At 42.6% G+C, this 16,387-nt stretch overlaps 1 protein-coding gene across 2 annotated transcripts in view; it reads right to left on the bottom strand.

Annotated features, from left to right (window-relative positions):
- Positions 1-15,015, bottom strand: part of PSEN1 (presenilin 1) — a 61,152-nt gene extending 46,137 nt beyond the window's left edge. Inside the window, exons 1-3 of one of the 2 annotated variants that reach the window (XM_075844423.1) lie at positions 14,898-15,015; positions 10,607-10,726; positions 3,581-3,708 (exon numbers count right to left, since the gene is read on the bottom strand). In XM_075844423.1, coding sequence (XP_075700538.1) covers positions 3,581-3,664 — 84 coding nt within the window. In that variant the 5' untranslated portion in view covers positions 3,665-3,708; positions 10,607-10,726; positions 14,898-15,015. Of the gene's footprint in view, positions 1-3,580; positions 3,709-10,606; positions 10,727-14,708; positions 14,778-14,897 lie in introns of those variants that run through there. The other variant, XM_075844424.1, reaches the window with a different exon arrangement.
- Positions 15,016-16,387: the final 1,372 nt, after the last annotated feature.

Here is a 16,387-nt window from a genome sequence, read left to right as displayed (position 1 = left end):
AAGTTACTCTAAACACCAGAATCATTTTTTTTTACTAAAACAAAAAGTCTTCAAAGGGTTTACATTTAATTTAAAGAGGCTCTGTCACCAGATTTTGCAACCCCTATCTGCTATTGCAGCAGATAGGCGCTGCAATGTAGATTACAGTAACGTTTTTATTTTTAAAAAAACGAGCATTTTTGGCCAAGTTATGACCATTTTTGTGGTTATGCAAATGAGGCTTGCAAAAGTCCAAGTGGGTGTGTTTAAAAGTAAAAGTCCAACTGGGCGTGTATTATGTGCGTACATCGGGGCGTTTTTAATACTTTTACTAGCTGGGCGTTCTGATGAGAAGTATCATACACTTCTCTTCAGAACGCCCAGCTTCTGCCAGATCACGCTGTGACGTCACTCACAGACACATCGGCACCAGAGGCTACAGTTGATTCTGCAGCAGCATCAGCGTTTGCAGGTAAGTAGCTACATCGACTTACCTGCTAACGCCGATGCTGCTGCAGAATCAACTGTAGCCTCTGGTGCCGATGTGTCCTCGCTCGTCTGACACGATGCAGGACCTGTGAGTGACGTCACAGCGTGATCTCTCGAGAACACGGCTGTGTCTGCACTGCCAGAAGCTGGGCGTTCTGAAGAGAAGTGGATGATACTTCTCGTCAGAGCGCCCAGCTAGTAAAAGTAGTAAACACGCCCCGATGTACGCACATAATACACGCCCACTTGGACTTTTAAACACGCCCAGTTGTACTTTTGCAAGCCTCATTTGCATAAATACAAAAATGGTCATAACTTGGCCAAAAATGCTTGTTTTTTAAAAATAAAAACGTTACTGTAATCTACATTGCAGCGCCTATCTGCTGCAATAGCAGATAGGGGTTGCAAAATCTGGTGACAGAGCCTCTTTAAAGTAAACCTGTACGGATTATGGTGTATCCTTTGTTCATGTGAGTGGTGCCCAGATAGTGGATTGAACTGCATTTTATTATAATTTGCTTAATATGCAGTGGTTGTGCTTTTATTGTTTTTTTTTAATCTTTATTCTTTTGTTATTTTTAGATAAAGGCTATGTACACCTTTGAAATGCACTTAGCAATTATTATTTTTTATTATATAAAAACGTTAGTCAGGGTGTTTGGTGCAACTTTATAAATACTTTTTATTAAAAATTTTATTTACTTTTTGAGATACAGCTGCTCTGAAGTCTCAATATATTATAGCAGTATCTAGCGCTATTCACTGAATAGCGCTAGATACAGCTATTATAGAGACTACAGAGTAGCTGTATTTAAAAAATATATATATTTTTAATAAAAAGTATTTATAAAGATGCACCAAAAACCCTAAGGGCTCATTCAGACTAGCGTAAAACTCGTCCGTGTGCTATGCGTGAAACACAGCACACGGACCCATTTCAATGTTCACACACACAGGAGATTTCACACAGCGTGTGTCCGTTGCGTAAAACTCACTGCATGTCCTATATTGGTGCGTTTTTCGCGCACCTATCGCCTATTGAAGTCAATGGGTGCGTGAAACTCACGCACCGCACACAGATGCACATCCGAGTGTGCGGTGCGTGATTTGCACATCAATTCAATTGAAAATATAATTTTTTTTAAAAAGATGTGCTTGGCGAGTGTGTGAATAACGCATGGCACTCGCAAAGCACGCTGATGCATAACAAACCAGATTCACGCGCGTTTTTCACGTGCGTGAATCTGATACGCTCGTGTGAATGCAGCCTAACCGTTTTATCAACAACAAAAATTGCCTATCAAAGGTTTACACAGCCTTTAATATTTTAGGGGTATTCGAATAAACAGTATAGGGTTTTACTTTAGAATATGTTCACTTTAAACTGGTGACATTATAGGGATTTTCCAGAATATCCTTAGAATAGATTATCCATGTATGATCGGTGGGTCTGACAACTGGAACCAGAGATCAGCAGAAACATTAGCTGGATCTGTTGCACTTGCTGAAATGCTTCAACCCTTTACAGGAGTACCTGACACAGACAGTAGATGTGTCTGGTACTGCAGGTCAACCGTGTCACTTGAAAGGTCCTGAGTTGCAGTACCAGACACCGTCACACAACATAAATGGAACTATATTAAAGAGGACCTGTCACCCCTCCTGTTTTAGTAAATACTTGAATTCCCCATGGAATAACATAGACACGGTGCTTTTTAGTAATAATCCAGCCTTTCTTAGGCGATGCGTTTCGACGCCGGATCGGTGTCTTCATCAGACCGAAATATATCAATACAATATAATATATATGGTCAGGTGACACTGGTCCGATGTCGAAACGCATCACCTAATAATGACTGGATAATTACTAAAAAGCACTGTGACTATCATACTCTGAGGGTGAAGTAGCGCTACTTCCCTTCCTTCTTTGATGCAAAACTATGCGGTAATGTCTTACTGACCTACCAGCGATGAAGCAGCTGCAACCTCATAACTTCTATCCGCTGAATCAGAGCTGTGCCTGGACGTCGCACAAGTTTCGCAGGTGAGAGCAACTCTTATATCATTGTCTGTTAGCACCTATACTTTTGGGATTTATGCAACATGAGACACTTTTTTCTCAAATTTTTTAGAGATCATAAGCCTCCCATACAATGCTCCCCTATCTCTCTCACACACCGCAGCAGCACGGAGGACATGATACAGCAGTAATAAGCAGTATTACGGTGCTGTCACATGCAAAAGATTTTGCTGCTGAAATTTCTGCGACTGAAAATCAGTACTACTCATCTAAATGTAACTTGCAGAAATCCATGCACCTGCTACAGAAACAACTCCATTCACATGAATGGAACGGATTTTCAGTGGCAGAAATTTCTGCAACAAAATCTGACGTGTGTGACTGCACCCTTACTCTGGATCCAGCACACAGCAGCACGTGTGTGTGTGTGTGTGTGTGTGTGTGTGTGTGTGTGTGTGTGTGGCGGGGGGGGGGGTGTGGGTGTCTTTACATCGGCAACTGCTCCTTTCTCCCCATCCCCTCTCCATAGACTTCTATAGGCAGCAACTGAAACCTGATCACTCAGTGAAATGGTCTCCTCTGACTTCTGTTCAAAGATTTCATCAGTGAACTCAGAGAGTGATCAATGCAGGAGGCAGGGGAGGAGGATAGTAGTGTTAGAAGTTTAGAAAGTGGCATATTTCTGTAATAAGACATATTACAAAGTTTCTTATCTTCACTTGTACTATTTATGGAAAAAAATTAAGATAAACGATAGTAATGCTTTAATTAGTGTAGTATAGGGGCAATAGCACTCCATTACGTACTGCAGTTCCCTTAACTCTTCTGATCAGTCGGCGTTTCAATGGTTAAGAACCTTCATGATCACACATTGAAGGTCTATTCTAAGGAATACCGGAATGTTGTATGTTTTTTAAAGTAAAGTGAGGTATTGCTGTAGTTGGGGACAAATCAATCTTTATGTTTGGTACAAAGAAAGAGTAGTGACCCAACAAAAATACGAATAAGTGTATAAATTTACATAAGTAAAACTACATTATAATACGTTTATTGTCTAAAATAATTATAGGTTAAAAAAATAAGACTTAATACCATGGTTGCAGTGTGACTGTCAGCAAAGTCTTCCGGCACCTGCCCCTGCTGCAGCTGCGTAAGTGATGCCGATAATTCAGTCATTCGGGCTCAGGGTGAAGAAATTCTATTCAAAACTTTTATTAAATCTGTGAAGAAAAAATAAATAAAGAAGTCACAAAAAAAACAAGATAAATCTTATAAAAACCCATAAGGAGGCAGCCTTCGATTTTTACCTTGAAACACCAAAGATATATGCACCCAAATTTTTTGTGCCTGTAACAGTTTAACGGGGAAATCCAGTAAAAACAACATCAGAAGTCTGTGATGTTGGACCACCACTGGCACAATGAACGGGCTTTACAGGTCGCTTTAAACCCTTTGGTATTGATCAGAGATTTCTGTTACTAAAATCTGGCACAACATTTTGAAGGGGTGGTCCGACGACAAAAAACACGTTTAGTGGTGTCAAAATGTAAAGAGAAGCAACTTACTAATATGTTGTTATTTTCAAAACTGCACAATTGCTCATTTGCAGCCGTGGTTACGCGGTCCCGGAAATTTGTAGGTTTTCGGGTAAGCCGTGAAGTGTCGTCATGGCTTCGTGTAGTAGTAGGGAGTCTCCACCTCCCTACCGGTGTGTTGGCACATGTCCAGTGACGTGATGATGGAGCTAGCTGCTGGCTCAGTTCAGTAGCCAAGCTGGCTTAGCTTCATTACGTCATTGGTCTTGTGCTGACATGCAGGGAGGGAGGGCGTAAGCCGTCTGCTACGTGAGGCTGTGACGTCTCGTCACAGCTTACATGGAGGCCTCCAAACGTCACGTGACCATGGCTGGAATAAGTACAGTTTTAAAAATAACAATATATTAGTAAGTTGCTTTACTTCACATTTTGACACCACTTAACATGTTTTTTTTTGGCGCCAGACAATCTCTTTAAAGAGGCTCTGTCACCAGATTTTGCAGCCCCTATCTGCTATTGCAGCAGATAGGCGCTGCAATGTAGATTACAGTAACGTTTTTATTTTTAAAAAACGAGCATTTTTGGCCAAGTTATGACCATTTTTGTATTTATGCAAATGAGGCTTGCAAAAGTCCAAGTGGGTGTGTTTAAAAGTAAAAGTCCAAGTGGGCGTGTATTATGTGCGTACATCGGGGCGTTTTTAATACTTTTACTAGCTGGGCTTTCTGATGAGAAGTATCATCCACTTCTCTTCAGAACGCCCAGCTTCTGGCAGTGCAGATCTGTGACGTCACTCACAGGTCCTGCATCGTGTCGGACACATCGGCACCAGAGGCTTCAGTTGATTCTGCAGCAGCATCGGCGTTAGCAGGTAAGTCGATGTAGCTACTTACCTGCAAACGCCGATGCTGCTGCAGAATCAACTGTAGCCTCTGGTGCCGATGTGTCCCCGCTCGTCTGACACGATGCAGGACCTGTGAGTGACGTCACAGCGTGATCTGGCAGAAGCTGGGCGTTCTGAAGAGAAGTGGATGATACTTCTCATCAGAACGGCCAGCTAGTAAAAGTATTAAAAACGCCCCGATGTACGCACATAATACACGCCCACTTGGACTTTTACTTTTAAAGACACCCACTTGGACTTTTGCAAGCCTCATTTGCATAACTACAAAAATGGTCATAACTTGGCCAAAAATGCTCGTTTTTTAAAAATAAAAACGTTACTGTAATCTACATTGCAGCGCCTATCTGCTGCAATAGCAGATAGGGGTTGCAAAATCTGGTGACAGAGCCTCTTTAAGCATACTGCCGGGACTTTATAGCCAGCTGACAGCTACATCTAGAGTGCCTAATGGAATAAACTATACTAGTTTTCAATGTGTCCATGCGCTCAAAATCTGCTCAACACCATGAACCATTTCACAATTCTGAAGCCTATAATTTGTTAGTTACATAGCCAGGATGACTGCTGCTTTACCACTCTGATAGGAGCGAGGACACGACTGGAGTGCCAATTATTGGCAAGCAAAAGCATTGATAAATTATAGCTTCAAGCTGCAAGCCCATTTTCATACCCAGCTTCTAGGTCCATGATGAGACAGCAACAGTATCAATGTCTGCTTTGGCAATGCTCCTATTTAGCTAAATTATATGAGAATCATTCATTCATTCTATTTCTGCCATGAATAAGAACGCTACCAGTGTTCGAAACGCGTAGGCTCGGGCATCCGCCCGCATGAAAACCACCTTGTTACCGAGTCTCCTTCCAATTGTAACTATTTTTTCGTACCAATAAAAGTGGGAACATAGTATCCCTTTTATCTTCAAACAGCGCTGGATCAATTCTTCTTTCCTATTTCAAATCATTCATTCAGTTCCTTGGACTGATTCAAAATCATCGTCATAGGGGGTTTGACTGCTAGAGGCTTCCGTACCAGCGCAAAGGAGGAGAATTGGCATATAGAATACAAACACTGTGCAAAAGTAAAATAAAAAGGATTCTCGAAAGCACAGGGAAAGTAAACATGGTTAGAATTAAAAACCATACCATGTGTAACTTTTTTTGCAAATATGGACCTGCGAGTGGTCTAATGTTGAGACCAATTTATTTGGTGATTGTTTATATCTTTCTGCTTCAACAGTATTTGTTTTTAAGTTTAGCTTGGTTGATTATTTCTCCAGGACCAATACTTCTATCACTGAAAAATTGCTAATAGTATCCACTTTGTAACACACCTATCACTGAGCGATTTGTGGCTTGAAAATAAAATGTTACTTTTATAAAGTATGAATTAAAATAATAGTGGCACCCAGTGTTCTAAAATTGTGACTGATATTCAATTGACAGACAGCTTTTCTTATACTCACCAGTCATTGTAAATCCGACCCGAGGAATATACAATAGGAGGACTGATCGCTAGGGTTCAGTCAGGTGACAATTTGGCGGGATTCACACGACCGGGTCGTTCCCGAGCCCGAGCCCGAGTGTCGGCCGGTAAAATCCGGACAGTGACATCAGCGGCAACTCCTGAAGGGGAATCCCCATGTGTTCGGGGATTCCGCTTCAGGAGTTTCCCCTGATGTCACTGCCCAGATATGGACAGAGACATCAAGCGCTCTGTCCAGGAGCGGAATCCCCCAACACACGGGGATTCCGCTCCTTCAAGGAGCTAAAGTGCGGCTAGCACATAGCAGAGCGGGGAGAAACCTCCCCGCTCTGCTATAGTGGCGTCGCTACAGTAGTAGCAGCCGCAGCAGCAGCTGCTAGCGGCGCCATCTAAGGTGTCGCCGGGCCAGGGTGCTTTTCAAGCAGGGGAAGGTAGCCAGCGCAGCGCTCCCTTCCACCTGCTGTACACCCCGGCCCTGCCACACCGTGTACAGCGATGCCATTCGTCAGAATGGCATCAACTCCTCCTCCTCACATGCACTCTGCGCTGTGAGGAGGAGGAGATAGAGCGCAAGCGCCGGGAAACCCGGCCATCACTCAGAACACATTCCGGTGATGGCCGTGTAATACCCGGCCCCATAGACTTCTATGGGAGCCGGGCGGCCGGGTACCCGGGCGAAGATAGAGCATGCCCTATTTTTTGACGGCCGGATTTCCCGGCCGTCAAAAAATCGGTCGTGTGAATAGCCCCATTAGGGGTCTATTATTTTTTGAACGGCCGACACCCGGCCAGGAAACCCTGCCGTGTGAATGAGGCCTAAGACCTAGGGTACTATGAAGACCCTACCACTCTGTTGGCTAACACACCAATGGACACACTGTATTCCTACTATCGGCTGTCTGAATTGTACACAATAATGTTGAAACTAACAAAGCATTGTTAGAATGCGAGGGATTGTTAGAACGAGAGGGATCATCAGGAGATTGAATGCACAGATAAATTACTATAGCAGTTAAAATACTGAGCTAGAGCCCCGATGATGGACTCTAGCTGATCGATGTTAAACACTGGCGCCACTATTATTTTAATGCATACTTCATAAAAGTTCCATTTTATTTTCAATTTACATGTATCTTAATTTTTCCACAGAAAGTCTCGTAGTAGCAGAGAATCTTGTGCTCAGTTTTTTATCTTTAATAAATCCGAACGGACTCCACAACTGAAGATAAAAGTACATTAGGCTGCTTCAATCCTTCAGTTCATTAAAGGGGTTTGTTTTCCCATCAGGGATTTTTATGACATATCCACAGGATATGCCATAAATATCAGTTCGATGCGGGTCCCACCTCTGCAAGTGAGCTACAATGTTTCCATAACTGCCATTCACTTTTGTGGGAGTTACGGAAACAGCGTAGTTCAGCAAGCTAGGCTGTTTTCTGATTATAAGGTCGGAAACTACAAGTGGCAGTGGGGACAGACAGAGGATTGGAATGATATTTTGTAGTCCCATCTTTATGTTTCCCCATCCGCAAATAATAAAATGATCCAGTTATGTATAATACACCAGGCATATTTGACCCCGGTTAGGATATTCAAAATGGGACGTTTGCCTTCTTCAGACTATATGAGATGCCATGTTCCGGAGGCAGATTTTTGGCATATGATATGGTCATGTACCATCATTAGGGACTTTTGGAATGACATACTATCCCTGTTATCGTCCTTGTTACATGTAGGTATCCCTTTATGTCCTAAGATGTGTTTGTTTGGTATACTGGATGGGGAGACATGGAACTATCACACTAGAATTTTTTTGAGAGAAACTGTTTCTAGCATGAAAAACTATAGCACAGCATTGGATGAATGATCGACTTCCATCCATTGGCCATTGGAAGGGATTGGTAAATTCTGTAATACCTTTCGAGAAGGTTGTATTTCTGAATCGTGGTTGTAGTACTAAGTTTTCTAAAGTTTGGGATATTTGGAACAACTCCCCTTTGACAGTCAACCCCTCTGCTGTATCACCAGATACTGTGAGATAGTAATATAGGTGACCCGCATTTTTATTGTGTATCTCCTTGAACTTATTGTGCCTGATTTATTAGATGCTCGTGGGTGACACAGATCCTAGGCTGTTTTGTTTTCTTTTATTTCTGTTCTTGTTTTTTGTAAACTTCAATATAAACCAGTCTAAGCGCCATTGTTAATGGAATATTATATTCCTGGAATATACTGTGTTCTCATTACTTGACTTTCTGTATGTACATTTCTTGTTCCAATGTGATGTATTTTACAGTCAGAGATGTGTGACTGATTTTATACTTGTTACTGTAAAAGTTCTTAATAAAAAGAGTTTAAAAAAAGTTGCAGTGGGGAACCAGAAAGATAGAACGGGGTTTAGGGGGCCCCGTTTTAGGGATAAGTGCGGGTCCCAGAGAAGGGACCTGCATTTATATGACATTTATGACATATCCTGTGGATATGCCATAAATGTTCCTGATGGGCAAACCCCGTTAAGAAAAGACGTTTTCTATCCTATTAATGTCGCTGGCGAGAAAAACTGATTCACACACAGTGGTAACAGGTTACGAACATAAATAGATGGCTTATCAGATGTTATGAATTTGTGCAATTTGTCTCCCACTGAACTTATTATTAAAAAAGAAAAAAAGAAAGAAAAAGAAGAAAATAGGCAAAGTGGGGAATATCATTAATACCAAAGAGGGTTGTGAAATACTATACCAGGAATACCCCAATAGGCTGCAATCACACATGTATTTTTTGATGCGTTTTTTTGTGTCAAAGTCAGAAGGAGATCCTAATAGAAGGAAAAGTATAAAGGAAAGGCTATGTCTCCTCTCTTGTGTATACACCCCTGTGTTTGGCTCACAAAAATGCCACAAAAACTTAATGAGTGATTCCAGCCTTAAGGCCGGTTTCCCACGGGTCGGATATGCTGCGTAAAAACTGTGCATCGTATCCAACCTGGAACCCACAGCACCTTCCGTCCGAGAAACCGCACCACATTGTGGAGTTTCCACTGCGTAAAAAAAAGGGGGAGAAAAAAACAACGATCATACTTACCCCCTCCCCCCTCTGTGCACATAGTTCGGCCTCCTGGGATAACGTTACAGGCCATGTGAAGCTACAGAGGTCATATGGGGTGAAACGTCATCCCAGGAGGCCAGACTGCAGGAAGGAGGAGAGACTTCTGGGTAAGTATGATATTTTTATTTTTTTCTGGGTGCCGATTTTGTGATGGATTCACTTGGATTTCTTTTACAGGTTTTGCATCCCCATTTTATTCAATGGGGAAAACTTGCAACAGAAAATCAACGAAAACGCAGCATAAATTGACATGCTGCAGATTTAAATTCCGCACTGCAGGTCAATTTATTAATGTTTACGCTGTGGGATTTTTTCCGCAGCATGGACATGAGATTTTCTATATCTCATCCACTTTGATGCTATTGTAAATGATGCGAAATTTCCGCACAGAATTCGGTTGCGGAAGTTCTGCAGCGTTACCGCTACGTGGGAACTCGGCCTAAATGGGCCTAAATAGCAGATTGATAAGGGTCCGACTCTTGACACCCCATGCCGATGAGCAGTTTAGGGATGCGGCGCTCATTTCTGTCACTGCTCATACACTTGTAGCGGCGGTTCAAAGTATTACAACCTCCTCCCATTTACATGAGCGCTGCGGCCCATTCAAAACAGCTTATCAGTGGTAGTGCCGAGAGTCTGATCCCCGCCGATCAGATATCGATGGACTATCCAAATTATAAGCCATCAATTTTTAAATCCCTTTAACAGGGTTTCAATAAAAACAAAAACATAATCGTTTTGTAATTAAAATATATGCAACTTTGTTATATACTTTCTGTATTAACTGCTCACCATTTAAAAAAATCTCTGCTTGTTGTCAGTGAATAGAAACATTCACTGTTTACACGGAGAGAGAGACAACATTTCCTAATCGTGTCCGGCTGACATAGGTTTGCAGCGCATTACACAAGAGCTGTGAATTTATCTCAGAAAAACATGTTTTTATCCTCCGGATATAAACAAGAATGTTAACGATAAAACCAGAATTGAGAAAAAATATATTTTCCCCAATCCGGCACAGTATGACCTGGTATTGTTTACATGCATAGGGGTCAGTTTGTTGATAAGGAAGGATAACTAATACTTACAAACTTTTTTATGTAGTAAAAATTTCAGTTGTCCCCTTTAATGTTCTTCTCCCAGATCCTTACGTTCGGCTGCACGACATAACAGCAAGAAGCCACTCAAGGAAGAAGAGCAATAGAATTCTAAGACAGAACAGAACAAGTGTGAATATAGAAGGCAACAATCGGACATCCTATAAAGTTAGAAATCTATGCAGCACCTTCATTTAAAGAGGCTCTGTCACCACATTATAAGTGGCCTATCTCCTACATAAGGAGATGGGCGCTGTAATGTAGGTGCCAGTAATGCTTTTTATTTAAAAAAACGATCTTTTTTCACAACGTTAGGAGCGATTTTGGTTTATGCTAATGAGCTTTCTTAATGCCCAAGTGGGCGTACTTTTACTTTCGACCAAGTGGGCGTTGTACAGAGGAGTGTATGACGCTGACCAATCGGCATCATGCACTCCTCTCCATTCATTTACACTGCACTAGAGATATAGTTATATCACTATGTGCAGCTACATACACAAACCCTAACATTACTACAGTGTCCTGATAATGAATACACATGAAATCCAGCCTGGACGTCATGTGTACTCAGAATCCTGACACTTCTGACTCTTTCTTTGTGAGATTCCGGCAAGTGAAACCAAATCTCGTTTAGCTCCGTCATCTCGCGAGATTTGGCTTCACTTGCCGGAATCTCACAGAAAAGAGTCAGAAGTGTCAGGATTCTGAGTACACATGACGTCCAGGCTGGATTTCATGTGTATTCATTATCAGGACACTGTAGTAATGTTAGGGCTTGTGTATGAGGCTGCACATAGCGATATATCTATATCGCTAGTGCAGTGTAAATGAATGGAGAGGAGTGCATGATGCCGATTGGTCAGCATCATGCACTCCCCTGTACAACGCCCACTTGGTCGAAAGTAAAGGTACGCCCACTTGGGCATTAAGAAAGCTCATTAGCATAAACCAAAATCGCTCCTAACGTGAAAAAAGATCGTTTTTTTAAGTAAAAAGCATTATTGTCACCTACATTACAGCGCCCATCTCCTTATGTAGGAGATAGGCCACTTATAATGTGGTGACAAAGCCTCTTTAACAAATACATTCTGATACAGCGTGGCTTTTTCTTCCACAAGACCTGGGTGTATACACAAGTACATTACAAAGTTGATGACTTACTATTAATCTTGCAAAACACATGCAAGCTTAGACCTGTAAACATACTTTTCAAGTGCAGCCATGATATATGAAAAGATACCGTATTGTGTCAAATAGCTTCCCGGATCTCATCATTCTGTATGTGAGAGATATCCATCCTTATATGTATGCACAAAACACACACATATGCAGATGTCGCAGAGTTAAATGTGTCATGTGTTTCTTTTGTACCCTGTGATAGGATAGGTGACGTAAGATCAGCCTTGGGCCCCCAGCTGCCATAGCAGGCGATGGCGTGACAAAGAATACCCAGTCCCTAGACCTAACCACTCAGATGCTGTGGTGGGAAATGACTGCAGCATCTAAGAGACTTAAAGGGACTCCGTCACCAGTTTATCAATTCCCTATCTCCTAACTAATCTAATAGGTGCTTTGCTGCTGATAACTAGTGTGATTTGTTGGTTTTTAAAAAAAATAAAATAAAATAAAAAAACTTTCATTATTTTAAAAGTTATGAGCATTTGCAAGTTATCTGCAAATGACCTTTAACAAAAATTCTCAAAAATTTCCAAATAACGAGAGAAGGTAAGAGTATATGCACACGCAAAATCAAAAAACGTCTGAAAATACAGAGCAGTTTTCAAGTGAAAACAGCTCCTGATTTCAGAAGTTTTTTTTAAATCACTCACGTTTTTGGAGCTGTTTTTCAATGAAAAACGGCTCCAAAAACGGCTCAAGAAGTGACATGCACTTTTTCGCAGGCGTTTTTTTATGCGGCCGTTTTTTAAATAGCCACGTAAAAAAACGCTCCATCGGAACAGAACGCCGTTTTTCCCATTAAAATCAATAGGCAGATGTTTGGAGGCGTTCTGCTTCTGATTTTTCGGCCGTTTACGGCCCGAAAAACGGCCAAAAATAAGCCGTGTGAACATACCCTAATTAGGCCAAGTACCGGGTTCTCACCTCTTGCCATAGAGAAAGGGTCAAGAACAGCGTGGGACGCAGAATTTGAGATCTGCATCTCTTTCCACCCGATGATAAGATCAATGGGATGTGGATGACAGTCTGACCATGAAAACTTAATAAATACGACCAGGGGTGGAAATAAAAACAATAAAGACGCTTATAGATATTAATTAAAGAAACCCCAAAACGTTAAACAGAGTAGGCACTGGCCAAACCTGTATTTTCTGGGGTTTTATTTTGTCCCGACCCTTCATTTTGCAGCAGAAAGACTCCGGTAATGCTATATTAGTGCACGCATTTTCCACCACCGAATTATTTGTTAACATCGTTCAAGGAAGAAAAGGTTATATAAATCAATGTAAAAGCGATTTGAGTGTCAATTTTTTTCCATGAGCGGACCCCAAACTACCAATGCGGACATGGATAAATGATATTTTAATAGGGGAGGGTTTACAGGCGCTACTGTTAAAAACCTGCTTGGAGACCATCTGTATAAGACTATTCAATATGCAATAGAGGTGTATACAAATATATAAAGCCATGTTCACATGAGCAACGGAGTCTCCATAGCGGATTCTGTCAAAAATGGCGCAATAAATAGCACAGCATGCTGTGCTGTTTTATCTGTTAAAACGATGGACACCATGACGGATAGCCGACAGACCCTACTAAAGTCAATGAGGTCTGTTGGGTGGTGTTGCTTTCTGCCAGGTCCTTCACAGCATTGAATTTGATTTTTCTGCTCCTATGACTGAACCGAAAAACAGACTTCATAGCGCAGATGTGAACAGAGCCCAACTAATACAGAGGCAAAGTCCACAATAATAAACACTCCCTGGTTATTCAGCTTAGTTACTAAGACGTTGAACTTGTCTGTTCGCTCTTTCTTTACGAGGACTCATTTACATGTCTATGACAGAGATCCATATTACCGTCTATTTCCAGCTTCCTTTTGGACAAAAGCAGGACTGACTCTTAGCAGAAATTATTTTGGAAAGATCTTCCAATGACCTCCTGGTAATGCCAAAAACTTCAACCAGAGGTAAAAGTGTGGTGTGAATAGAGCCTGATTCCTACACACTGGATACGGGACTGTGGTGTACGGCTCTGTTCACACTGCGGTAGAATAGAGAAGCATGCGATGCTATTTTGGCATCAAACAGCAATGGAAACCTAAAATAATAGAGTTAGGGTCTGATGATATTACGTTTGAGACTTCGGTCGGAAGTATATGCAGGGCCAAATGTAGTTCATTACCGTGAAGTGAACGGAGCCTCCTATATCCCTTACAAATAACTAACAGGGCACGGCTGCCTACTACACACCATATAAACCTAGAGTATGCCCGGAAAGAACAGTGACCGCAACAATGCCGCTGTCCATCTCCAATACACCATAATCAAACCTCACGGGGTCATGGACACAGCCGAATTTCTTGACCTCACAGGACACGGTGACATCCTGTAAAACAACCCTGGGCATGAGCCCTTAGGACAATTCCTGCTCACTGCACAAGTGGCTACAAAAGTGTATAGTCACCTCTGGCATAAGTAGGTGACACCAGAAGCGGGCCAGAGACATGTGCCCATGTATTTACTTGTGTAAAGAAAAATCATACACGTTGCCATAGCAACCAGATTGTAACTTTTTATAATTTTTTTTAAAGAGGCGGAGATATGGGGTGATTGTGATGTGTAATAGTTTGTGCTCCATTGTGCTAGTTTTTCTATATACATCCGCTTATGTGGGCACCATGAAGAGTATTATGTATGCCAACCTGGTGTGACACTGTCAGGGACAGATCTCTACGATACAGGACAATGGACTGGCAGGGACCACCATATCTTATATCAGTGCGGGACATTTTTCCTACAAGTCTGACTGTTCTGCAGGGAGGAGTGGTGGTCAGGCTGGGCTACCGTAGTAAGGGGAAGGTTAGCTAGTAGCATGTATAGGATCGCAACCCACAGGACCACTGTGATCCTACCAAGAAGCAGTCCTCATTATTGTGACCGGGTACTGCAAGGAAGAGCAACGCGCCGGCCGCCGGGGAGGCAGTTTCCGGTGAACGGACGGACGGCTGCTGAGACAATAAAAGGGATGTCAATAAGAAACATGGAGGCGCCATGTGCTCTGCTCACTTCTTTATTCTGACAAGCCGAGATCACACACTCACCTCCCGCTCCCCGCAGTATTCGTACACCCGCCTTCCCCGGTAATAGCCTCCCTTTAACGACTGCTGGAACTCTAATCAGGTGTCTCGGTGTCCAGCACACACATCCGGGTCATGCCCCGCCCAGAGGAACGTCACATGTCCGAATTTCTACGCCATCTTGGTATGGGAAGCTGCGTCTAAACTCTATGACATGTATGTAAACTGACCATCTAATAGACTAGAGGGCGGATGGGTGCAGTGCTTAGAAAATTGTATGCTGCATTATAGCTCCTCTATCTCACATCTCTCCAGGTACCTTAATAGCCATGTTTGCAGGGGCGTAGCTAAAGGCTCATGGGCCCCGATGCAAGAATTCTTACTGGGCCCCACATCGTTCTTTCCAATTATTATTTTTTTATTTTTAAATGACGTGGGGTCCCCCCCATTTTTCATAACCAGCCAGATACAATAAAGCAGCAGCAGCCTAGCATCACCAGGGTAGGAAGGGCCACTGTTTTTGGCCTTTCCCCTCCAGATAATACCAGCCTGCGGCCACCCCATCACTACAGATGGTCAGGTACTGGATCGTACCCGGCTCTTCCCAGCACCCCTGGTGGCGGTGGGTACCGGGGTAATAAAGGGGGTTAGTGTTAGCCTCTGCACCGGCTAACACTAAGCCCCGCCTTAGCAATGAACGCTGTCAATCAGCCGGCGTCCATTACTAAGGCGGTAGTAATATAGTTTAAAAAAAAACACAAAGACATAGAAAAAATATTTTATTGAAATAAAAAAAAAAACACACAACCCTCATTAACCATTTTATTGATAATAAAAAAAAAGCTGTCATCGAAGTAGTCCTGGAATCCGACGTAGTCCAACGACCGAACCTGTAAGAAAACACACAAAAAAATGATTAGTAACACGTGTGTTAGGCTTAGATACAGGGCCCATGTGTGATACTGTCTGTGGGACCCTGTATCTAGATACAGGGTCCAGCAGACAGTAATCTTATACAGTATAAGATTACTGTGTTCTGGGGCCCTGTATCTAAACCTACAGTGTGGTAGGCTTAGATACAGGGCCCAGCAGACAGGATCACATATGGGCCATGTATCTAAGCCTACCATGTGATTGGCTTAGATACAGGGCCCAGCAGACAGGATCACGCATGGGCCATGTATCTAAGCCTACCATGTGATTGGCTTAGATACAGGGCCCAGCAGACAGGATCTGTGATCCTGTCTCATGGGCCCCCTAAGCCTGCTACATCGTAGGCTTAGGGGTTGTGCAGTCCCTAAACATTGATGGCCTATCCACAGGATAGGCCATCAATAGCTGATGTGTCGCCCGGGACCCGCAAATCAGCTGTTTTGAAGGGGCCGCAGCACTCGTACGAGAGCTTCTTCCCCTTCATTTCACTACTCGCCCACACTGTGAATCCCCAACACCGATTCACAGTGTGACCGGAATGAAGTGACAGGAATGAAGGGGAGCAGCTCTCGTACGAGTGC

Source organism: Rhinoderma darwinii, chromosome 12 (genome assembly GCF_050947455.1).
Source record: "Rhinoderma darwinii isolate aRhiDar2 chromosome 12, aRhiDar2.hap1, whole genome shotgun sequence".
Lineage (NCBI taxonomy): Eukaryota > Metazoa > Chordata > Amphibia > Anura > Rhinodermatidae > Rhinoderma > Rhinoderma darwinii.
The sequence above is the reverse complement of the archived record's forward strand: the minus strand, read 5'-3'. Positions and strand labels throughout refer to the sequence as shown.